Genomic DNA, 26,251 nt, shown 5'->3' on the forward strand with positions numbered 1-26,251 from the left:
TCCCCCTCTCCCCACTTCTCTCCCACTCATGACACATGCTGCCCCCATTTCTTTCTTGTCATCCTTTCTAGTACTGATCTGGTACTTGTCACACATCCCACCCACTTCCTCAAATGCGGGCACAATATCATTGATTTATACCCAGTCTCCACTTAGCACTGTGCCTTAATTCCAATTAAATAACATCCTGAATGATTCCAAAATGCTTCAGCATTCCCTCCCCAACTCCCACACATACTGACTACAGCTGCACAGCTGTGTGTCAGGAACCTAAAAGAAAACTTACATTTCATTTATTTCTATGAAATGTTTGAACCTCTAATATCAGTGACAGAATAAAGAAGAGCAAAGAGACTCCTCACAATTCCCCCACCTCCCTCAACCCCCTCATTTTCACTTCTGCTCCCCACATAGGAAGACGAGTCAGGAATGGAAAAACAACTATGTCCTTCACATATGTTTTCCACCACGAAAGGAGCAGGCATCATATTTCTTTCCTAAATCAAGGTTTATGAAAGATCTGATCTTCTTCTTTATTTTTATAGAACATTCATGATCATTCATATTCCTACTATCCATAACCTTTTCCTCTCTTTGACAATACCAAAAATTATGGAAGAGGGAAAAAGAAAAGGAATAAAACTGTTTGGTGTAGTTTCAACATTTCCTTTTTTCTTGAAAGTCAGCTTCGATGTGTGTGAAAATTCCTCTTTAACTGTAGAAGATATACACTCTGACAGATTATTTAGAGGTAAATGTGAAAGGGGACAGGCTAATAATTCTTTAGGCTAACTATAAAATAGGGGAATGCTTTACAGCTGACATTGTGAGTATATCAACCCAGTAATTGGATGCACGTGTTAGTAGCAGTAAAAAGGCACTGTCCAGTTGTCCACCTTACATGGGAATCTACTTTGAGCATATTCTTTGATTTACTGTTGCAATTAGAACTGAATGTTCAAAGAAAGAACACAAGTGACCTAATTTAAAAACAGTGCCTTTAAAGACACTATTTAGTATGAGACTTGGCTTACTTGTAACCATTTCTTTCCCCTGCAACTTCTATTTGTTGCACTGTACACATGAAGCACCAAAATAAATTTTAATAATCTGCCCAATTAATGAATTAATTTTTTAATATTCATTCAGTGATTAAAGATTTAGCCACTTCCTTCTGACTCCTACCCTTGAAGATTTTAATTCTCTTCATAAACACAGCGTGCTTTCCCAGGCTGACTTTTCAAAACTTCATGAAACACTGTTTCCTGTCTCCTTTTTACTATGTTGTAACCAACAGAGATGTTTTACAAGAAATTGGCGCAAGAACCAGAAGCAATTAGGGCAGCTAGGGAAGGATCCCTCTAGTTAACAGAACTAAGGTTGCAAGCACCATTAACTACTTTTCCCTGTTAAAGCATCTGTGCAATGAAAGGATGTAAGATAGCAAAATATCACATAAAAATAAATTGTCAAAGAAGGAAAACTTGTTTGACAGGTACACACAGTTAGACTAGTGGCACTAATACACCTACCAACTGAGAAACAAACATGTGCTAAGACTAACTAAACTGGTCCTCCATTTCTTATCTGGTAGTTTGGTATGCAGAGCCCAAAATCAGCAAGGGTTACTTTTTCTTGCAGCCTCATCATGCTGACATTGGTTGGCAATGTTGATAAACAAAATATTTGTGATGTTCCAAGTGACAAAGAGGTCATTAGATGATATACCCCAGAATATTAGGATAAAGTAGTTCAGTGATATATACCACTGCAAGCAGTAGTAGCAAGCATTTAAATAAGGAAGCTGAAATTTCAACCTGGTACTAGCTTGAGGAAAAAGAGACTGTAAGAGCTTGATTCAAAAAGCTCTCCATTGAATAGAAAACAATGTTTTGTCAAGGCATATCAATGTCAAGAAGGGAGTATATAAGAAATCCCAAACCAACCAAGTCATTTCTCTGCCTTGTTGACACTATCATCCCAAATACTAAGCCTAGAAATAGAAGCACAACATTATTTACATATACTTTTTTTTTTTTCCTATGTAGAATCTTTCTTGTGGAATTAGATTACTTTCTCATAGGAAAAATCAGCAGTCCACCTCACATGAGTTGTTGTTCTATGTTCATACAGGTACCTGCAATTTTTAACTTAAGACACAGTTTAACAAGATAAGTGCATAGAAAAGTTTTCTTTTTTTTTTTACATGAAAGGTTCTGCAATAAATGAAAACTCCCGTATTGCAGGATCTGATCTGACTCTCATTTGAAGTGAAAAGGCCCCTATTCACACACACAGTTCAAAGACATCTGAAAGTCATCTTAAAATGCCTTATTTCAAAACAGAGGATCTTATCCTATGAGTGAATGCATCCAAGATGTTTCAGAAGTGTAAGCACATTCTATACTGCTCACTCAGCTAATGCCATCTTCAAGGGAAGTTTTGACTGAGCCACTACCTGTGAACCCTCCCATTAAAACAGAAACATGGCATCTATAAACCTGTATGTCCATGTCCCTTACTTTCCTTCTTCTGGGGTTTGGGAACAAACTTCCAGTTGCTCCAAACTCTTGGGATTTTTTTTTCCCAAGTGGCTATAAGTTAGATTTATGGAGACAAAAAGACTTCTTACAACTGTGTATTTTGAAAAGATTTATGACAGGGCTACAGTATCAGCATGGAGGGTCCACAAGGCAGGAATGCAGTAAGGGTAACGGGAGAGTGTCATGTAGACATTAAATAGTACAATTCTTTCCACATTCATAAATCCTAAGTGCCTACGGTTTTATACTGCTGGTTATAAATTATATAACTGAGTTCTACAAACTAAAAGCAAAAACCAAACCAAACAAAAAAAAAACCAAACCCAAAACCAAAAACAATGACAACAACAACAAAAAACCTACCCGAAAATGAGAAATCATGTCCTCAAAAACATATACATTTCACAGTAAGAAACCAAGTTTTCAAATTACTTCACTCATTATTATTTCCTATTTTAAGTATTTTGATTAGTAAAGCCATAAAACAGAACTCTTTGGACAGTAAACGAGCAAAACACTAGTCAGTCTTTAGAAAAACAGTGAAAAATTCTCACATTAATTTACAAACACATATGATAAGGAGTCAATAATCCCAAATAGTTAGTTTACAAAATGTTTGGTAGGAAAAGAGTCTATTTTATCAATTATTCTAATCTGCTTGGAGCTTCATAACTGATGTTAAGGTACCTATAGCACTTTATTGTCTTTCCTGCACCAGAGGTATGGTGAAAAAAATGAGTATCAAATGAAGTATACCTAATCAAAACACACTTAATGCTATTTTTTGGCATATAAACCAATCTAGAATACAAATACCTATTTGTATGTCACGTATATATGAACACAATTAAAATCCTCATTAGTAATGTTCAGGACTTCTAGTAGTTAAGTGGTTGTTTACAATCTTTTGGGCTAAAGAATGAGGGTCAAAACTTTCTTCTTTCACTCACTATGTGGTTAAGCTTATCCCACGCTAACCAAAGCAAAAGCAAGGACTATCAGGGAATTCAAGAGTTCCTAAAGCTTAGTATAAAAGATAATTGAATACTCAGAAGAAAAGCCCGGAATAGGTTAGCCTGTGGGAAGTAGCTAATTATTTCTTGCTAGCTCCCCTGACATACACTTTCATTCTGCAACAAAGTGCCTTTTTCTTGAAATAGACCACTTGGGTTGCTCATAAGACAAATAAATAGAATATCTTTGCTTGGAATGGCTTTGCTTGAACTAAATTAGCCTACACAGTTGAGGATGCAGACCCTCGTGGTCCACCTCTTCGAGCAGAGGTGACACCAGGCAGTGGCTGTGCCGCCATCTGCTGTAGGTTTTGCATAGCACCGCTTGGTCCAAAGCCCGCAGGGATCCCTCCAGCAATCCTTCCCACTCCTCTCCAGGCTCAGTGACGCGGACTGCACTCCCTGAACGTGCACCTAAATAAGAGCCTGGTCCTGCAATCTTTGCTCAGGCAGAACGCCCTCCACAGACTGCGGGTCAGCTGCTGCAAACGGAGTATTGTGTATTTTGTTGTTGTTCTTCAACTAATAAGGTCTGTCTTGCAAATTGTGTGCCCTATAGTACTGTGAATGGTTATCTCAGAAGACAACTGAAAATTGTATAGCACTGAGACATAAATTCAAGTTTTCTTGAACCTGCTTATCATATATCATGTAGCTTTAATGCATGTCAACCATTAATCACAGAGAGATTCTCTATCTTAATCAAGAGAACTGCCAGTGTGGGAGTCAAGTCAGAATCTGCATACATGCAGTTCCCTCTCAATTTCAATATTTGTCTTTAGATTCTTTTGGTGATCCCAGAGCTCAAGGTATAGTGAAAGCTTTTGTTATTGCTCTTTGGAGGATTTTTGGATTGTTGGTCCCTCATCTAGTGTGTAAGCCTCCAAAAAACACTACAGCTCTCTTTTTTTGTGCTTGTGAAGGGCTCTGTCAAGAACAGGGGCAAGGGACTTCACAGCTGTGGTGCTGTAGGACAAGGTAGTAGTTGTATTTTGAGGATCAAACTTCCAGATGTAAGGAAAAATAAAATTAAGTGTCCTACATCTATCTAGTGACAGACACCTCCAGCCATGCCAAGTGCTACAAGTTCTGCCAGTTTTCTGACAGAACAGTCAGGAACCACCTGGTACTCCGCAGGTAGAGAAAGGATGATGGAATAGTTCCAAGCAATCAAGTCGGAATACAGCTGCCAGAGTAAACTTTAATTTAGTGCACTCTACACAATATTTATAGAGCTAATCCATGAACGCTGTTTGAGCCGTTCAAAGGCTGGAGACTAAATTCTGCTTTCTGAATGTTTATTCTGAATTTCTCCAACTGTTCTTCTTACGTGACAGTGCTTAACTGGCAGAGAGCCGTGAAGGCTGTTGTCTAATTACACAATATATCACGATCTTACAGACCTACTGATAAGGCTTTACTGCAGCATAAATGAATTTTAAACATTAGCACATGAGAAAATTAGCCTCCAAATTAGAATATTTCAGTCTTGTATGTCAATAGTCACTCTTATTTGTTTAGGAAAACATGGTTTCGGAGGGAGAAACTAATTTTAGAGATTAAATAGCTTGTAATGTTAAACAGGCTACAATTTAGTGGCCTCTCTGGCTAACCCTATGCAAGGCAGAAATGTATTCACATGTAATTACTTATTTCAGACCATGTGAGAGATACCATATCTTTGCATGGAATCAGTCCAGCTGGGGATTACAGCAGTATTATGATAGCACTGCTACACATGATGCTGTGAAAAACATAGATTTAGTGAATTCACTTGCAACATTTTGCTACACAAACAGCCTTGAATAAAGGCACAATAAATATATTTTTAAATAGTCTCAGACTATGTTTTTACAGAAAAGACAACGTCACACTCCATATTTTAATCAGTATGAATCAGCAACATAGAACTCTGACTTCTGTCAACAGGATGGAAATAGTTTTGAGCTGAAGGATGTTCACTAGGTCTGCCGTTGTGATGAAGTACAGTGGGGAAGCTGCAAGTTTTAAGATGACGGCAGTGCTTTCTTCACTGCATGTAATCTTCAGTGATAGGATGCAATTATGTACAATAAAGGCATTGTTTTGTTTTTATATGAAAAAAAACCTACATTCTCCTCTCTTTCGGCAGATACTGTGCAGATGTGGCAGTAACCATGACATCACTGAGAAGGCAATTCTCTTTCTGATGCACTGACTGAAAAACCAGGACACACCGTGCACACCCCCTCCCACAGTCGTGGGGGGTTGTTCTTGCACGCAGCCTGAAAAGGTAGGAACTTGTATTTGTGCATTTCAGTCCATTCTACCTCTTCTTGGCAGGACTTTGCAAAAGTTCAAGCATGTGGTAAGTTTACTCACTGAGCAATTCTGCTGGCAAAGTGGGACTGCTCAGATCTGTAGCTACTTCCCTGCGTACACTGCTGTCAGAGTGGGCACCTTACAGCCCTTTTTGGCAGCAGTGTGCTATACAGAACGGTTTGCTGTTCTCAGAGATGCATGCAAAGCTTTCAAAATCCCATTTTAGGGGTGCTGTTCTCCTCCAAAGCCAAAGGTAATCTAAGAAACACAGTTCCAGGACTTCATTCCATACAAATTCATCAAAGTTAAGCCTCCCTCACAGCTCTGCTTTTTTTAAGAATTTGCCTTTCTCTGTAATACAGAAGGGGAGGTGGTAAGATTCAGCTGCTTTGACATCTAAAGCATTTATAAACATTAGAATGTGTGATAAAGCATGAAGTTGCAAGGTGGAGCAAGTGAAGCAGCAACACATGATACTCCAACACTTTTCTCACAGTTTCTAAAGTTATATTACAGTATTTACCAGAAATACAGCTGAATTAACAGTAGTATCTGTCATATAGCAAGGCAACCTGCTGAAGAACTGCCTGTTTTACACATTAGCTAGCAAGGGATCTACTTAATTCGCTTTCAGTTGTTTTAATTTAACAGCAGATTTATTCCGGGATTTATCTGGATTTATGTAAAACAACACAAGAACCAAAATGTGGTTCTTTACCAGTTGAAGAAAGCCTTAGAGTATCCTCGAGTTGCCTAACAGAGCTTACTTTCTCAGCATGTTCCTATAGTGGGACATAGTCAGTTAAGATTTATAAGAGAAAGCAATACATTGTGATTTAGTACAGTTCAATTTGAGACTGCATAGGCAGGAAAACCAAGTAAAGGGTACGTTTCTAGCACTAACAGCCAAAAAATTACATTACCAGAAGCATGCTATTACTAAGCATCTAATTAGTTCTAGAGAAAAGCTCGAAACTTCAGCTATGGGGACCGCCATATGACTTTGGCTCCGAAATAATTTATAAAAAAAAAACAAAAACAAAAAAAAGAGAGAGAAAAAGAAAGAAAGAAAAGGACAATGAAAAGCGTGTGAGGTCTGTGGGAAGGCAGCCCCAGATGTTTACAATGGAGCGAGTAGCGGTATAGCGGCGCGGCAGCCCGGGACCGGCGGGGCGCAGCGCGGCACCGCCTCCGCCGCACGGCGGGCGGCAGAGCGGGCGCGCACGGGCTCCGGCTCCGCGGGCAGCCCCGGCGGGAGCCCGGCCCCGGGAATGAAGAGCCCTGCTCCGGGAGCGGGCCGCGGGGAGCGGAGCGTGCGGGCAATCGATTAATTGTTCCAATGCAGCGCTCTCGTCAAGGCGCCCTAATGACAGGGGATAATGATTTTCAGATTCAGGAGACAATGTCCCCCACACACTCCCCGCCACTTCCCTGCAAATCTTTCTAATTTGCTCTTCTGCCTGGCGAAGAAACAAACGGTGCTCAGCGAGGCCATTTGCAAAACAAATGTAACCGGAGCGGTTTGCAGATACTGGCTGTCCGGGAGCGGCGTCCCTGAGGAGCCGAGCCGAGCCCACCCAGCCCTGCCGTGCGCCCCCTCCCCTCCGCGGCGCCACCTCTCCCTCTCCCGTCCCTTCCCTTCCCTGCCCGGCCGGGGCTCGGGCGCTCGGCCCGGGGAGCAGCGGCCCCTGCCCGGCAGCGCGGCAGCAGAGCCGTACTTACTGAACGGGCAGTTCTCCTTCTTGGTGCCGCTGACCTTGCCGTTCTTCTCGATCTTGAGAAAGTACTTGTTGTAAGAATAGAGCTTCCTCTTGCGCACGTCTCCTTGGAGGTGATTGTAGCTCCGCACGTGTCTCCCCGCACTGGAAGGAGAGGAGAAGGACGAGGGGAAGGAGGAGGATGATGAAGAAGAGGAGTTGGTGGCCTCCGGGGACAGCATGTCCTGGCCGAGGTCATGGCAGGTGACAGGCACAGAAGACACCAAGAAGAGCAGCAGCAAGCAGCAACAAGGCAGGTGGGAAAAGGCTGAGGCACCATTTGTCAGTATCCATTTGCACATTGTACTGAAACTCTGGGCGCTGGAAAATGTCTTATCAAATGAAACATACTGGAAGGGTAAAACCTGGTAAAAGGCAAGTGGAGAGACGGTGGTTGCTGCTTCTGGTTAGATTCGTCTGAGCTCTGATCTGGCCTGAAGTAAGTGCACCAACATCCATAACTCGGGACAAATCGCCTCAGAAGTTGCTGCCTTTTAATCCTTCGAGTCCTCCCTCAGAAAAAAGAGCTGTTGGTTGTTGGTTTGGTTTTTTGGGTTTTTTTTTTTTTTGGGTGGGGGGGTTGCTGTGGTTAATCCTCTTTCCTTTTTCCCTTCCCCAGCCCCCCACATGCACACACACTCCCCAACCTGGTTTGAGACTTTCCAGTAGTTATTTTGTTCTCTTCCTCACTCCTTTCTTCACCATCTTAGATGCAGAAAGGTCTGAAAAATAGATGACAGCAAAGTCAATGACAACAACAAAAACAACAACTAAGATAAATAATAGCCAGCGGAAAGGGGTGCCGGAATGGATTTTTCACACATACACCTTTACACACACGCGCACTCACACTTTGTGGCTTTGCACCTTCTTCTGATCCCCACCCTCTTGCCTTTTTGCAAATCCCAAACCAGTTGCACAACTCGTCCTTTTCTCACTGACAACCCCAGAGGAGGAAGTTTCTTTGTTTTGCTTTGAATTCTCCAGAACAGTATTTAAAAAAATAAAAAACCCGAGAGAAAGAGAGAAGGAGAAATCCCAACTTGTCCCCCCGCCCTTCCTTTCCTTTCCTTTCCCTCCCCCTTTGGTTGTAAACAGGTTGGAAGCTGTAGCCTAAATGTCAGCGATTACAAGTCAAAGGTGGGATGTGCCTCTGGTGGTCAGCCCTTATTTGCAGGGGGTCAGGCAGTGGTGGGACATCTGAAACCTTTTTGCAGCTGGAGCGAGCGGTGCCTGCTGCGGAGGCAGCCCCGGGAGCTGCCCTCGCTTCCTCCCGGGCTGCGGCAGCTGCCGCCTTCGGCTCGCTGCTAATTGCTCCTAAAGCGTCCTTCTCCTCGGAGCGCCGGCCACCAGCATGGCTTAGAGACTCATGCTTTACTAATTTCCCTGTCTTCCAAGTTGAACCAATCCCCTCCAGGGAGGCTTCCCTCCCCCTCACTCTTCCCCCACTCTCTCTCTCTCTCTCTCTCTGTCTCTCTCTCTCTCCCCCCCCCCCCCCCCCACCAGAAAAAAGAAAAAAATCTCAACCAACCAACCTCCTCCCCTAAACAGCCTCCCCAAACTAACAAAAACCAACCCCCAAAACCCCAACTTGTTTTCTACTGGAGGGTTTTACTTTATTTTTTTTGGCAGTGAAGTGATTGAGAAAGCCACCTGGAGCTTGTTGCCTGCTAGACCTCCCCCTCCCCCCCGCTGGAGGAGGGGTTGGGTGGAGAGGTTGGAAAGGAGTATATACTACAGGCAGACCTTGGAAAAGCAGATTATATGCTGGTCAGAGAGAGTAAAAAGGGAAGAGACATAATTAGCTCCTTTTCCTTCTTCTCTGCCAGCTTGCATGGAGGTCTTTCTCCCTCCTTCAATGAATCACTGATTTCTCGCTTCCGTTGCTGAAATAAAAAGTTCACACTTTAGCCTGCTCTTCCTTTTAAGCCTCTCAAGATTTATTGTGTCTTTTTCCCCACCCTCACTCTCCTTGTCTCAAAAGAAATCAGGGCCCTAAATGACCATTTTCTAATTGCTAACATGAGTCATTTACTGAATCACGCGTCTGACTTCAAAGCAAAAGGGATTTTATTGGCATTGCAAAGGTTTCCCCATAAAATCTGTCTGAATACTTTGCTGTCTTTTTAATTTTTTTTTAAACTAATGCAGTTTCCCTTGCCAGAAAGAAACAATTTTTCCATTTTCGAGGCTATTTTAAGCGATTTTTCAAGCTATTATTTTCCTGGAGGGGCATATGTTGTTGGTTTTTCCTATGATTCCATCTCTTCTAGTGGATTTATCATTTCACGTACTGAGTGTTATGACAGTTTCATATTTCTAGCCCATCACTGAAGTGTCAGCTTTCCCCGCAATCAACAAGCGTCTTCCATATGATGTACTATCTTTTAACACCAGAATAAAGCATCAGAAACTGACAGGGTATGGGCGGCATGCAAGATATTGTATTTTAGTCAGTATTTAGCCATGTTAAATACCTGTTTTGGAACACGAGTGGATGGAACATTTGCTAAGAGAATGGAATATCAAGGAAATAGGTACAGAAACACAGTGAGTAGCTCAATAAGCAAACCCAAAACTTTTTTGAAATATAGGCAGTAATGCAGATCAGTGGAATGCAATGGAAAACCTCCTATGTGATTCCATTTGGCATTTGGAGTAAATCTTAGTTTAAACAACAGAAAATGCAGGAAGAACAAACAGTTCTAAAATTAGACTGATTCATTAGATTAGGATGTTAAATATATTGTTAACTTCACAACAGAAATTAGAAATTATTTTCTCCAATTGTGGTGTTTATCCTGGAGAGAGTTGGCTCCTAAATTTATGTGTTCAGCTGCTGGGGGTGACATTTAAACAGCCTTAAAAATGAAACCATTTAATGTTAGAATCAATATGTTTTACGATGTTGTTTATGGTACTTCAGATTATTTATTCTGCATGTATTTGCACTGAGTGCAAAGCATTTCAAAAATCTTTCTTTTTGCAAATCTGATTTAGGCTTTCCTTTTGCCTAAGGCTTTTCCTTTTGGTAATTAATTTTATAAAAGCAGAGAAACAAGAAAAAATGTAAAGCAAACCACTCTTTTCTGTGAATGCCTGACAGCTTACATGTGTGTCTACAAAACTTATGTCAATGTTTGAGTGCTGCCTGGGTCATGAAGGATACAAGACATTATTTCTAAAATTGAAGTAATTTTGATTCCGACAGCTTAAATTGGAAACAATTTCCATAATATCTTAAACTTTTAGATTTGAGTATGTCTTTCCTTTTGGTTTTTCTCTTTTTCCTGTCAAATGTTGGAAATTAAAGCAAATTGGCATTTTAAGATCTCTGATGGGAGTTAGAAATAATTTGAGGGTTAAACAGCCATAATTAACCCTGAAAAAATAGGTACTGTCTTGAACTAACTCAAGAAGAGTTGTGCTTAAACCTGTTTCTAGCTCATGATTATCTATATATTGGTTGCAAGATTTTGTACTTAAAAACAGAAAATTCAACACCCGCAGAATTTCTCATAAGATCTGCTTCTGGCAGGTGCAATATTCAGGGCAGTACTTTAAACTACTGCAACGCATAGAGTCCTTTTCTGTCCTGTGTGATGACAAGGAGGGCATTTACAAAACAGAGTCCAAATGAAAAGCTGACATAGCTTTTTAGATTATATCTCATTCTTTTTTCTACCTTCTGTATAGCCTTTCTTTTATAGCACAGTTGAATCCCTAAATACCCCACTACTTTGTATTGTCAGGTCACCTCTTAGGTTAGCCTGAGAAAGCCTGAGAAAAGTTCCACAGGAAAGATCCACTATTTAACGGAATTCAATCTGTCCCAATAGATTTGAATCACTAACATAAATGTATGAATGTAGATTATATCTCTGTAATGAGGCCTGAATCATTCTCAGTTACTTCAAAGGCCTGAAATTCAACCTTCCTTTTTAGCAGCAACAATCAGACCTTAATGGGTTTCTTTATTAATTGTTCCATTGCTAAGCTTGAAAAGCAGCTACCTTCAGTACAAGTCCTAGACTAGAAATGGTACCTGCTGCTCAAAACCAGTAATTCTGTTTTGCCTTTTACCACTGCAAAATTCTGCAAAATATCTCCCGCACGGCAGTTTTATAAATTATGAATTACATTGACCCATCCAGAATGAAATAAAGAAAACACTTTCCAAAAAAATTTGCAAAAAAAGTAGAAAATATATTTAAAGAATTTTCTTTTTGAGATGTTTTCTCTCTAAAGTATATTTAGAGAAATAAGTTGTACAGGTGAATTTTAATGAAAAAAAGGCTAAAATTATTTTTAAAATACTTATAGCAATAGCTTATGTCATGTATTTGTCTTTTCATCAGCAAGGAGGCAAATTTGTGGGTTTTTGGGTTGGGTTTTGTTGGTTTTTTTTTGGTTTTTTTTTTTTCCCTAGTTAAGTAGGTGACTTGGATCAGACAAAGATTATTTTAATGAAGTTGGAATAAATTTTGCCTTGCATGATTTCGCTTAGTCAATGTCCTATTTTTTCTGATGATGTAAATAAGTTCTGTTTATGTTCTTGGGTATTAATATAATCAACTTACTCCCAGATGTCACTAGCCTCTCAGTTTAGATTGCTAGATTGCCATCATGAACATTTGCTGCTTACAGTATGATGAGAGATGCACATGTATCTTCTGGTCATGGCACCCAATTCTGTTCTTATTCAAGGTATTGGGAAATTTGCCAGTGATTTCATTGAGAGGGATTTCAGCCAGGATTGTCACTGCCAGAGAGGTAGCTCTGCCAGAAACAAGGTGTGGAATGCCAAACACATCAATGGCTCAGATGCCTCCCTCTGTACATCAATTCCAAACTGCAGAACTTGGTATTATTGTAAAACACTGAATCATGGAATTGCTGATTCTGTGAAGACTGAGATCATCAAGTCCAACCTGTGATTGAACACCACCTTGTCAGCCAGACCATGGCACTGAGTGTGATGAGTCTTTCCTTAAACAGCTCCTGGTGACTCCACCGCATCCCTGGGCTGCCCATTCCAATGTTTAACTGTGAATAAATTCTTCCTAAAATCCAAGCTAAAGCTCCGCTGGTGCAGCTTGAGGCCATGTCTTCTCTTTCTGTCACTGGTTGCCTGAAAGAAAAGACCAACCCAACCTGGCTACGGCCTCCTTTCAGGCAGTGGTGGAAAGTGATGAGGTCCCCCCTGAGCCTCCTTTTCTCCAGGACAAACACCCCCAGCTCCCTCAGCTGCTCCTCACAGCACTTGTGCCCCAGACCCTGCCCCAGCTCCATTGCCCTTCTCTGGACTCTCTCCAGCCCCTCAGGGCCTTTCCTGCAGTGAGGGCCCAGCCCTGGGCACAGCACTGGAGGTGCGGCCTCAGCAGGGCCCAGCACAGGGGGACAATCCCTGCCCTGGCCCTGCTGGCCACAGCACTGCTGATCCAGGCCAGGATGCCATTGGCCTTCTTGGCCCCCTGGGCACAGCATGGCTCATGGGCAGCTGCTGTCACTAGCATACCCAACTTGTTTTCTGCTGGAACACTTTCCACTCTATCCCAGCCTGTGGCACTGTATCTCTGAATTACAAAGAAAAGGCAGTGGCACGTAGCAGCAGCCATCAATGAGACAGGTTGTTTGATTTGAGACACAGTGCTGCTTGCTGAAATATTTACAGAGTGTAGTTCATGTCCCCTAACAACAGGGACTGAATGACATTGAACTTTAACTAATAAAATATGTCTTAAAGCTTGAGAAAAAATAATATTTCAGTTTTTTTTCTTCTGAAAAATCTGCAAAATCACAATTTAATCTCTATTTGTTACCATTTCATATACCTCTGTGACATTGAAAAAGAATGTCAGAATACTAATATTATTCCAATATTATGTATAAGAATTAAGTATATAAACTCTTATGTTGTCAAAGATCAAGCCTGCAGGTGGTGTAACTCATCAGTGTTTTTGTAGCTGGAATAAAAGACATAAAGCCAGAACACTATTTTAGCTGCCTGTAATGGGACTTGGTAGTGACAGCATACTCCTTGCTCCTCTGTGTAAACTCCTTTCCAACCAAGTATCCAAAAATGGAGAAGAACTCAAGCAGAGTTTAGCAAAGGTTAATAAAATGCATGTTTCACCATTTCATTTTTATTTCAAAACCACTTGTGTTTCTAGATCAGACATAACAGAGACACAGAAAATGTGTCTGAGATAACCAAAATGAAGCTAAGATAACCAGCCAGAGCTGGTTCCACCAGCATAGAGTCAGTGGTGAGAATGGCCAAGTGCCCTTGAGGCAGGCTGAGTCCTCCAGAGATGAGTGATATGCCACTTACTCTCTGACATCTGGTGGAAGAGCAAAGCGTTGGCTGGGCTAGCACTGCCACAGGTGATAGGTAATGATTAACTGGAATATATCCTGTCCCATGTTTTTCTTTTGAGAAACACAAACAAAAGGTAAAAGCCCTTAGAAATGCACAGGTTGTCATCTTGTGAATAGACATATAAATTGTGGGTCCAGGAGGATTTTGTTGCATTACTTAGATTAATAGTATTAATTACTATTAGTGGTGACTCTGTCATGGATGCATTGGCAAAACTCTCTGAATGCTACACTTCAAGCAAACAATTAACAAAGTGGTTTATTCTCTCTAAAATGCTAATTGTAGTTATTCTCTCAAAATACATTCATGGTTACATTGTGTCTGACAAAAAAAATTACAAAGAGATGTATGACATTTTGAAATATTTGGATAACTTTTGCTTGGTAAATACAGCTATTAAGAGAAGAATAAGAAATAAGTAAAAAATGCATTCTGTGAAGGTCAGCAAGAGGAAATTACAGACCCACAGACACTGAGTTGTAGTGCCATAAGTAGCTATGTGTGTGGGTTGGACAATGACCATGTTTAGTAATGGTCTGCTGGCAGCCAGTTTTGCTTACTCTGTGGCACAAATATAATCAAAAAGGCAGTATTTTCAAGGAGGTACTTAAATCTTAGAGGATTTGTTTTTCTTTTTTCATACTACCATAAATGAGGACCACTTAGATTCTCCTATAAATATGAGCAATTCAGAACAAACCAGCCAGAAAAAGCCAAGAAGAGGCAAGAGGTCCATTAGGCCTTTGCAGATTATTTTCTCCTCCCACTCAGTGTCATCTAAGCCTGTATTTTCCATGGAGAATCCTGCTAAAGCTTTGAAGAAATATTTTGGGCATTCTGACATACATTCCATATAAGCATGTACACCTGTGAGTATTCTGTGTAATGGCAACAGTAATTATTCCCCTCCTCCCCTTCCGCCACTGCTGTTTTATCTATTTCTACAGCTTTTTCTCAAGATGCAAAAAACAGATAATATGGTGCCCAAATGTCATCTTCGGGTTTCTGAATGGTTTCTGTTTACTAGAAAAAGTTGGTTGTGGTTTGTTTTGTTATTTTTTAAATTTTCTTAATGTTTTTTGGGTTTTTTTTGTGGGGCATGGGGAGAAGAAAATGTAACAGATAAAAAATTATAAGTGCTTTTTCACACACAGGGGTGTGTACCCTAAAAGGTGCTAACTATCCTGTACTCTACCTGGATCGATCACAATCCATTTCAGAAATGCAGCAAAGCCATACAAAAACCACAGCACCATCCTTCTTGAGTGCTACTGAAAGGGAGTGAATAAGTTACTTCCAGGCTTTGCTCGTGGAGCTATTTGAAACAGAGCTGACAGCTAGGAACATCAGCCCAACAGCTGAACACGCTTGCCTCACCACAGGCGACCAGGGTAGCCAGCTGGGCTCCCTCTGAGTTGGTTAATAGCTCACACATTGCAGGGGGAGCTCACACATTGCCTCTTCTTTGTCAGCTAATTTGTAGCAGTCACTGGGATAACTTCTGTGAGTAAGCACCTCTCAGCGTGAGGAAGGGCGATGGAAGTGAGCCCTCGGCTGGCACAGGAGCCTGAGGCATGGCCGAGAAGGAAGGGACAGCTCCCCATGTCTCCTGCTACACAGGCAGGACTGGAGCTGCTGCTCAGCCAGGCTGGGCAGGTGTCAGTCTTCTCCAGTGTGGCATCACCCAGAGGATGTGCAGCAGAGTAGGAAATATAGGGGACATTCCACCTGTATTTCCACATAATTGCTGTGCAGGGCTGGACACCACCCTTCTGAAGACTGTACCTTTACACTTATATATGGCAAACATGTCTCACCAAAGATGCCATGAAGGCAAGAACCAAAAGTGGAGGCAGCTTGAACGCAGAGGATTTTTTCCCTCAATGCTTTGCAGCTCAGAACATTCTCATACACTTAATGCTATATGTAAGAACACCATGACTCAGATATAATTGTGCAGCTAGATAGACTCTTATTGTTTAGGCCTGGGTTTCGAAAAATAGCCAGACTCTGCTGTTTTCTAGTCTCTGTATCAAAGAATGAGTCCCCCAAAGTCAGCTTATTGCTGAGTTGTGATCTTCTAAAAGATGATTTTCATCTGTTATATGGTACTCTCCAGCTGCAGATTATGGTTTTGAAAATGCAGCTTAATTAGTTCTATATTTATTAGCAGATTGTTTAACTTTTTATTAAGATCAAACACAGAGAAAAAGGATAACAATACGGTATCTTCTTTCCAGCATTATTTAAAATGTTTGCAGCATGTTAAAGATTTAAGCAGGCCTCTGAAGAGCAGTCATCCATTCTGCAAGGCTTAAGGAGATTATTTTTCTTTATGGCATATGGCTAACAACTGGCCACACAGAACCAAATCATTGCAGACCTTACCATGTTGCCAGTTACTGATGATAATGATTAGCTCCTAAATGTCAGATTTGGTAAAATTAACGTTGCATTTCATGTACCCTATATGTAGTTCAAAGCAAGGAACCTTGAAAATGACACAATTTTTGTTTGTTTGTTTGGTTTTTTTTTTTTTTTTGTATGCCAATAACTGCTAAAATACCTTCCCTGGATATTTCTAAATATGAGCAATACTGCTGCAGGTCTTGTTTTCTGGTTAATTTTTGGTTTTTAGTTTGAGTTTTATTGTCTGTTGATGTTGGTCTTTTTTGGTTAGTTTGGTTTTGGTTTTGGTGGTTTAGTTTGTTTTGGTTTAGTTTTTGGGTTTTGGGAGGAGGTTTTTTGGCTTTTTTCGGGTTGGTTTGTTTGTTTGTTTTTGGCGCAGCTCAGTCATACATACTCCCTAAAGCAGACTGGGATTTGTGATACCAAGAGACATTAATGATCATAACAAGCAATAGAAGCTTGTATATATGGTAAAAGATCATTCTGAGTAGCTTTCAAAAGTGTACAAGAACTTCATGCACCCAGAGCATAGAGGAGGCCAAGGAAGGAGGGTTTATATGCATTCTTTCTCATTGACCTTGCTTGTGATGCTACCTTGCCTCTGATATTCCTTCCAGCTCTGAATCATCAAGTTCTTCTATTCATGTGATTACTGTGCAGAGAATGTCGTCTTGGAGCCATTTATATCTATCTAAATGATATAAACAGGAAAGGCCACGTTATTTAGTTGTGGCAAATGCTGTCTGTTGACTGCAAGAGGAGCTACATACCTTCAAAATACTGTCTGAGCAGAGGAGGGCATATGGAAGGGCTGAATAGGTAGGCTGACCCATGAAATCTACAGATTAAATATGGGTAAATATATTTGCTTAGCTTCTGAGGCATCTAAGACCAGTGTGTTTGATGCCTTCTGAACTTGTGTGAGTCTGTTGTACAGACAGTTTAACAAAACAGTGGTGACCCTTGTTTCAGACTTGCCCAGGTCAGCTTTGCTTGTTGGTGCTTTTGTCAGATATACATCAAAAGGCAGAAAACACTTCAACTAATTAACAATTCTATTAGTTAGTTAGTTAGTTCATTACCTAGTAAAGTGGCAGGTTAATATTTTCTACAAAGCTCTGGGCATGAGAGTGCTAGCTAGATTCATCATTACTGAATGGCAATTAAAAGAATTTATAATAGTATTTACAGACAATGTATTGATTCAAATTATACAATTTGATTACTAAACAATATTTCTGTGGTCATACATATATATTTGTCAGGAACACATGTAATCAGATAAACCACCAGAAGTCAGGTTTCTGAGGAGAGGGAGAAGAGGGAACTAAATCTCTTAGTTTCTCTATGGTTTGCAGAAATTGTGTTCCTCCAGATGTCTAAGACAGGTAGCTTGTCCACAGCCGCAGTGGACAAGTTATTCCCTGGTGGCCTTCAGAAAAAATGTCTTGCAATTGTTTAGTATCATCAGATAGGAGCTAGGGAGTAGCCATACATCCTCCAAAATAAAAACTTGTCCTTGAAAATTTGTTCAGAAGATACTGTGGACCCTTAAAATAGCCTATCCTATTCCTGACATTAAACGTTGGCATAGAAATGGAGGCTAGGATGTTGACTCCCAGCATTTTGATTGATGAGTCACACATACAGATGTCATTTCTGAACTGGAATAGAACTGGGAGCAGGGAGTGGCCTGCCACCAAAAATGACCACATCCGGACTGGACTTCTGATGAAAGCAAACCAACCAACATTGTCTAATGTATAAAATGTATTATCCTCTACAAGAGAAGTAAATATATGTCATGGTTTGACCAGGAAGGAGTGGGAATTCTGGGAAGCTGTGGTCAAACCAATGAAGGTTTTGGGTTTCATACTGACACCTGGTGTAGCCAGTGGGGTTTGGACACACCTCCGAGAATACACAGGGGTTAAAAGCAAGGCACTGCCCTGGCACTTCCTCTTTTGGACATCGTCGGGCGAAGAGGTCAGATCTCTTCCCCCGCCCGGCCCGCTGCTGCTGGGCGGGGGAGGAGCCGCCATGCGGTAGGCCTGGGGCCTGGACAGAGGTGGGGGTTGAGGGGGGGCTTTCAAGGATGGAAGGGTGGCGGAGCCCCAAGGGACATCGAGACATCGGGCAGCCAGCCTCCCCCCCCCCCCCCCCCCCCCCCCCCGGAGAGAGAGAGCCGGCAGCACCGAATGTGATGGCAGCCAGCCAGGAGGAGAAGGGGGGAGGGAGAGAGAGCCCGGCCGGCCGCAGCAGCAGCACGTGTGGGAGTATCATCTCGTCCCAGGACAGACAGAGACTGAAAACTTTTAACCCTTTCTTGCATGATTGGGGCCTTGCAAAAATGCTAATCCTCCTCGAAGCTGAATAAGAAGGGAGATGAGAGATGAGATGAGATAAGGACTTTGGCCCGGAGATTGTGGAGATGATTGGATGGGGAGAGATGATTTGGAGTGGCCTTTTGGCTGGACTTTTTCTTGTAGCCATGGACTCAGTTGTTCCTGTGACACAGACTGCATTTAGGGGGAGGCAGTGCCTCAAAACCAGGAGGGTTCATTCGTGAGGACCCCCCGGCCCCAGGGGGTTGGAAAAATATGGGGGGGACAGTTGTCCCAAAAGCAGAGACTGTGCCTTTTTGGAGTGAGACAAGGCATCCTTGAAAGACCACCCTAAAGCAGCTCTGGCCATGTCTCGGTGGTGAGAGCACTGGGCATGGAAGGAACATGTCACAAGCGGCAAAAGGACTTTTTTTCCCCCGGGCGGTGCCGAAGTGACAAGGAAGCATCCGAGGTTTCAGTGTGTTTCCAGAAGCCTATGGAACAAGAAGGACTCCTTTCCTCTTCATGAACTGCAGTTTGAGTATACTAAAGTGTCGTGCCGGGCTGGGCAGTTGGTGTTTTTGAGAGAATGTATTGGATTGGGAAAGTCAGGGAGTGGGGAGGAGGAAAAGTGGTTTTTGTAAGGTTTTCAATTTTTTTCCTTTTCCTTATAGTCTTTCCCTATTTTTTCCTGTAGTTTTAGGTAATAAAGTGTTCTTTATGTTTAAGTTGGAGCCTGTTTTGCTTATTCCTGGTCACATCTCACAGCAGACACCAGGGTGAGGCATTTTCATGGGGGCACTGGCTCTGTGCCAGGCTCAAACCATGACAATATACAAGTTGTATCTATGAAGAGGTCGCTACTGAGCCTGATGTCAGAGAAATAAATACAAGTCAACTCATGAAATCATGACATAGAAAACACTGTCCATAAATAAGTTCCTCTAAACTATTAGAAATCTTCAGGCAAAACTGGGAGCTCTACAGCACTTTGAGCCCTTTGCCAGCCTTCTAGAAAAATTCTTAGACAATACAAAGCTGGGAGGAGTGGCTGCTGCCCTGGAGAGATGTACAGCCTTTCAGAGGGACATTAACAGGCTGGAGACAGACAGAGAACTGTCTGAAGTTCAATAGCAGCAAATGCAGGTGCTGCACCCTATGCCTCAGTACAGACTAGGGGCTGACCTGCTGCAAAGGTGCTCAGAGAAGGCCTTGGGGGTCCTGGTGGACAACGAGCGGTGCCTGAGCCAGCAGTGTGGCCTTGTGGCCAAGAAGGCCAATGGTATCCTGGGCTGAATTAGGAGGAACGGTGCCAGCAGCTCAAAAATGGTGATCCTGCTCCTCTGCTCAGCCCTTGTGAGGCCGTGCCAGGACTGTTGTGTCCAGCTCTGGGCCGGTCAGGACTAGAGAGACATGGAACTCTGAGAGTGAGTCCCAGGGAGGCCTGCGAAGACAATTAAGAGTGTGGAACACCTCTCTCTCTCAGGGGTGTGGTCCTGTTAAGCCTTGAGGCGGCTGAGAAGGGACCTCACCAATGTCTATCAGTGTCTGCAGGAGGGTGGGTCAGAAGAGGGACCAGGCTCTGCTTGGTGGAGTCTGAGGACACGGGGGACAACAGTCAGGAACTGATGTACAGGAAGTTTCACCTGAACATGAAGAAGAAAATCTTTACTGTGCCGGTGACCACACACTGGAATAGGTTGCCTGGAGAGGTTCTGTAGCCTCCATCAGTGGAAATTTTCAAGACCCTCTGGACAAAATTGCGAGTAACATGTTCTAGGTGCAGGTTGGACCAGATGATTCACTGTGGTCCCTTCCAGCCTTACTAATTTTGTAATTCTTTGTGATTCTTATGCCTTTGCTTAAGCAGCTGCATATACCAATAAATTTCAACATGACAGCACCTATGTTCAAAGCTGCAGGTGCAGTTAAGTTCTCTTAGGGCAGATTTAGTCACCATTTCCTAGTCATACTTTCACCTGTAAAAAGTTTATCAGATGTTGAATTCTTTTTATAGAATAGTATCAGGATGGAGATGATAAAAACTTAAAATAGTAAAAATTATCCAAAATGTAAGACTCAGACTATTTTTAAAAGCTTAACAAAATACTTGCATTACTAAGTGACGGCTTCTGCAAAACGACAGCCCAAGCAAGAACAAAACAAGCTTTCTGATCATTTCACAGTAATTTATTTTCCATTTCTTTTTATAAGGATTCTCTCTAAAACTCTAATTCTGCTAAACTTGGAGAATAAACAGGACTCAAATTTCAGTTGATTCTGGGTGGATGACTTCAACAGATTCTGTGTGGTTTTCCTGCACTGACCAAGCTGCAGAGGATGCATTAGAGTGTGGCAATTCTAGAAATTCCCTGGAAATTCCCAGCTTTAACTAAGGAAGACAGCAATTATTGCTCATTCAATGTATGCTGATTTCTTTTCCATTGGACTGAAATTTTTTGCCAGTGTTTGTAACTGTCCTGTGTCCACATCCACTAAGAATTTGATTTAGCATTTTTTTCTACACAGTGCACTAAATACCTGTGAGACAGTACAAGTGTTTGATCACATCTTACTGAAAAGGATCAATACTGTAACAAGAAAAGACTCCTACTTTCATTTCTAATTCTTGGTGTTTTTTTCCTAGCAAAGCAAGGGTTTGTTCTTTGGTAAAAAAAAAAAAAAAAAAAAAAAAAAAAGAATGCTAACAATCCATTAAATTCTGGGGTATTAATTTCCTCTAGATTAAAAATGACATTTTCTTTAATTATGATTTTTTTTCCATAATAATTTTTGTCTGATTTTGATTTAGAAAGACAAGTCAACAACATTTAAAGTCTTCAAGACTCACTATTGCATTACTGCATCATGTGAATAACTTTGCTTGTTAAGTGAACATTTGTAACCAATTAGTCTGAAGAATGCATCCTTAGAGCTGAGAAAAAGAGGACCTCACCAGACCCTTCTGCTGTCTCGGGCATAGGTCTGCTATGACAGCATAGGTAGGAAGGAGCTGTGTGTGATGCACCAAGGTATTTAGCTGGGGATGGTGATACCAGATAACAACAGGCAATCTGAGTTCCTTTTTCTCCTCTAGTACTGAGCTAGGGGAGGAATCTTTTGCTGGTGATATTATCAGCCTTCATAGAAAGGGGAGAGTTAGTCATAAGATGGTATCTTACTCAGAGCAGGCTTCTTCTGTCATGATGCTGTTTAGTTGCCACTCTTACTTAAGGCTATGTTACCAATCCAGGGCCTGTCAGTCGTCCAAGACCAGCTCCTGAAGCCTGTTTACTCATAGAACCTCTGCTGTTTTGAATTGTGTCAAAAATTTAACTGTGCTCATGGCATTGAGCCAGATTTTGTGCTATTTTCTGTAAAGAAAATGGATACAAGAAACAGGGAATTGTACCAAGCATTGGATCGTCAGATTTCCAGCATTTAAACAAATAATGCAATAATAAAAACTCAGGAAGCTGCAATTTATACCAAATCAAGCTCTTCAGAAATGTTTGTGCGTACACACACCCCCACTCCTAACCCCTCTTACCAGTTGCTTTTTGCAACTTTCTAGGAATTAGCTGTAATAAATGTGAAAGCAGTTTAAGATACTAAGGACCTGAACTCAACATATACTGTGTTTGACTCAGATTTGTTGTGGGTTATAACTTGACTGTCAGAATGTCATTTCTTACTGGTAAGTGTAAGGTACCTAAACATTCATTTTTATGAGAAAATGTATGAACTACCATGGTGGAACCTGAGCTGAAACACTGCAAGAAACTGCCAATAATTACTGGGTGTCTGGAGGCATCTTAATGTCAAGAGTGAGCTCTGTTTCTGTGCAACACAGGTACTATGAAAATCTGTTCACAATAAAGGGTTTCAGCACTTGTGATGTTCATCATCACAGTCCCTAAGTATGATGCTCATCTCCCCTAGAAGAAGCTGCAGCTTTATGCATCTAATTTGTTGTCTGTATAGGTAGGAGAATGACTTCTACCTAGCTACCTAAACACCAGCCGAGGTGCTGCTTCTGTAGAGGGGCAAGATCCTTCTTCTCATTCAAATTTATAAGCATTTCAGGTAAATCTTTGCTCAAATGAAGTAAGAACCGATAATTTAAAACAGATCTGAAAGCAGAAGTAGTGATCGCTTTTCACCCACAGTCCTTCCTAATGTGATAAGACCTCTTGTTTCAAATTCTTCCTAAAGCAGATTTCAGTCTTATGTGCAGTATAGAAAAAGGGGCTTAAGCCACATTAGGTGAAATCTCTTTATCTTCTTAATCAATTTTAATGTAATTTTCCTGCTTTGTGTGCCTGTGTCCAGAAAAACACAGGCACACAAACATTAGCTGTGGCCTAATGCTAAACTTCTCTTCTAGAAGATCTGGATCCCAGTTATTGCTCATGGTATGTTTAGGCATTTTATGACTGTCTGACTGTCTGAAAATTGAATCAATGCCAGTTCAAACAGGAATTGATAATCAAGTCTGTCTTAATTTTCAATCAATTTGTTTGATTGTTGACACTCAATGGATTGAATCCCTCATGGAAATAAGGACATTTAATTTCAGAGCTCCAGCAGGGCATCTGCTGGTACCATGACATATATGTATGTATGACATGTGTGTACTCGTGTGCTGAGTTCCTTGGTTTGTCCAGTTTTAGGTGCTCAGGTACATTTTAACGTGGTAGAAGTTGAGCTGTAGGTGCCAATGCACCTTTGTTGAAGCCTGATGCTCCTAGGAGCATTAAACAATTTTTGAGCAAAGCTTTCAACTGATTAGACATGTAAGTCTGCCTTAAATCCTATTTTGAATTCTTCAAAGAATCCTGGTTTAACATTATTTGCCCAAGAGTAGCATGGTGGGGATAAATTGTCTCCCACTTGCTCTAATTATATTTTGTCTTTACAAAGGGTAAGATCACATTAAAATATACAAAAATTGCAATTTATGACAGATTACCAAGACATCACTAAATGTGATTTTTCTCAGAGGAAGTCTATTAAATTTATGAAATTGAATTGCAAGCTGTGCTTGCTGAGGGAACTCAGAAGGTCAGTAACAGAAAAAAGAGTAAAACCTCCAGAATCTAATTCTGCTACTTCATCTGTACAGCACATTCTTTCTTCTCATATAGTATACACTTGGAATTGTAAAATATCTGACAAAATACAGTCTTGCTCATCTGTGTAATTATTAATTTGCTTTTTTGTTTAACTGATGTAATTTAAAATTTTAAGAAATAAACCATTGATTTTGCTTCTCTATTTCTCAAATACATCTTTCTTTTTAAATTACTGCCAGCCTTGTATCTCTGTAGCTTTGTACATGGTAGGCTTTCTTTAAAACATGGTAACAAATTTACATCCCTTATTGATAAAGCTTCATTTTTTTCATAAATACTAGAGCAGGAGCAACTATCATGTCTATCTGGTCAATCTTGTATTTTAACATAAGTTAAAATTGTGGAAAGTTTCTCTTTTCTGTGTGTATCTTCCACATAATCCCTGTATCTAATAACTTGTGGTTAAAAGGAGTTTTGCAAAAGCCTCCAACAGTGGAGTCAAAAGTATAAGGAGGAACATGCTTTGAGTGTGACATCCACTGTTCTCTGGACTAGAAATTTATGAATCTGTGCAACAGCCTTACCCCTCAAAATTGAACATTTATACAAAGGAAATATGTTCCAGGTAATCAGAATTGAAGAAATTGGTATCTATATGCAGAAAATTTATTTTCAGATGAAATGTAGAAACTTTAAAATTTTATTTTCTGCTGTATTTTTGACATTTTAATCTTCTCCAGTTAAAAAGACCACAAACTTAGCTGAACTTGTGTTCATAACCAACAGATGCATTCAGAAACAGATTTTATCTCTCTTTGCTCTTTGTGTCCTGGAAAATGGGGTTTTAACTCTGAGGAAAGAAAGATTAGTTTTAATCCTACAGAATGCTGCAGATTTTCTTCAGTGAAGGTAAAGATGCAAGAACTGACTCTATTGTAATTTTTGTTTTAGAGTATCAAACCTGTAGAAAATATTAATGTCAGATAAAGAGAGGTCTCACATCTCTACATCACTTTTTTGTGTTAGTTGAAATGTTGCAGACAATCAGATCTTAAAATGCTGAATTTTTCTGTATGCCATTACCTTTGGGAAAACTTACTTCTCCAATTTAGTGGGAAAAGAAGAGAAGAGAAGAGAAGAGAAGAGAAGAGAAGAGAAGAGAAGAGAAGAGAAGAGAAGAGAAGAGAAGAGAAGAGAAGAGAAGAGAAGAGAAGAGAAGAGAAGAGAAGAGAAGAGAAGAGAAGAGAAGAGAAGAGAAGAGAAGAGAAGAGAAGAGAAGAGAAGAGAAGAGAAGAGAAGAGAAGAGAGGAGAGGAGAGGAGAGGAGAGGAGAGGAGAGGAGAGGAGAGGAGAGGAGAGGAGAGGAGAGGAGAGGAGAGGAGAGGAGAGGAGAGGAGAGGAGAGGAGAGGAGAGGAGAGGAGAGGAGAGGAGAGGAGAGGAGAGGAGAGGAGAGGAGAGGAGAGGAGAGGAGAGGAGAGGAGAGGAGAGGAGAGAGAGAGGAGAGGAAGGAGAGGAAGGAGGAAGGAAGGAAGGAAGTGGCGGGAAGGAAGGAAGTGGCGGAAGGAAGGAAGTGGCGGAAGGAAGGAAGTGGCGGAAGGAAGGAAGTGGCGGAAGGAAGGAAGGAAGTGCGGAGGAAGGAAGGAAGGTGGAGAAGGAAGGAAGGAAGGAAGGAAGGAAGGAAGGAAGGAAGGAAGGAAGGAAGGAAGGAAGGAAGGAAGGAAGGAAGGAAGGAAGGAAGGAAGGAAGGAAGGAAGGAAGGAAGGAAGGAAGGAAGGAAGGAAGGAAGGAAGGAAGGAAGGAAGGAAGGAAGGAAGGAAGGAAGGAAGGAAGGAAGGAAGGAAGGAAGGAAGGAAGAGAAAGAAAGAAAGAAAGAAAGAAAGAAAGAAAGAAAGAAAGAAAGAAAGAAAGAAAGAAAGAAAGAAAGAAAGAAAGAAAGAAAGAAAGAAAGAAAGAAAGAAAGAAAGAAAGAAAGAAAGAAAGAAAGAAAGAAAATAGACATTTGGTAGCTTGAGATGTTAGACTTGGATTTTATTTTCTTCCTATGAAAACTCTAGAGAGAAAGTTTCTAAATAGTGAAGACAAGACTGAACAGCCAGTTTGTCTTTTTTTAAAGTTTCTTGCTGAAAGTTTAAATATCAGCAAACATTAGAAATAAACCAAGAAAAAAATGCACCTTGTATTACTTCCTTTCTAATGCTTTTGGATGCTGTATACCAACATGTCCCAGGAAAGTTCTGCCATCATAAACTTCTTAATTTAAATTCACACACTGGAAGAGATGGTACCCACACAAAAGACTGTTTACAATTCCTGAACCTACAGCCTGTTACATCAGCTGGAAAAAGGTCTCCATTATTATCTGTGTTTTCTGAATCAGGCTAACTGTGTTAACTTGAGGTTCCCTGCAAGCCTTTGCAAGAGTAGGGACCAGATTTTGGTGTCCCAAC

At 41.1% G+C, this 26,251-nt stretch overlaps 1 protein-coding gene and 1 long non-coding RNA gene across 6 annotated transcripts in view; one reads left to right on the forward strand and one right to left on the reverse strand.

Annotated features, from left to right (window-relative positions):
* The window catches only part of FGF10 (fibroblast growth factor 10), a 58,819-nt gene extending 49,859 nt beyond the window's left edge, over nt 1–8,960 (reverse strand). Inside the window, exons 1-3 of one of the 5 annotated variants that reach the window (XM_064736669.1) lie at nt 8,822–8,960; nt 8,262–8,336; nt 7,580–8,141 (exon numbers count right to left, since the gene is read on the reverse strand). In XM_064736669.1, the coding sequence (XP_064592739.1) occupies nt 7,580–7,916 (337 nt within the window). In that variant the 5' untranslated portion in view covers nt 7,917–8,141; nt 8,262–8,336; nt 8,822–8,960. Of the gene's footprint in view, nt 1–7,579; nt 8,337–8,464; nt 8,620–8,745 lie in introns of those variants that run through there. The other 4 variants (XM_064736670.1, XM_064736665.1, XM_064736668.1 and 1 more) reach the window with 4 other exon arrangements.
* Nucleotides 5,691–26,251, forward strand: part of LOC135460049 (uncharacterized) — a 46,552-nt gene continuing 25,991 nt past the window's right edge. Inside the window, exon 1 of the long non-coding RNA XR_010443149.1 lies at nt 5,691–5,828. This is a non-coding gene — a long non-coding RNA (uncharacterized LOC135460049). The remainder of the gene's footprint in view (nt 5,829–26,251) is intronic.

Source organism: Zonotrichia leucophrys, chromosome Z (assembly GCF_028769735.1).
Source record: "Zonotrichia leucophrys gambelii isolate GWCS_2022_RI chromosome Z, RI_Zleu_2.0, whole genome shotgun sequence".
Classification (NCBI taxonomy): Eukaryota; Metazoa; Chordata; class Aves; order Passeriformes; family Passerellidae; genus Zonotrichia; species Zonotrichia leucophrys.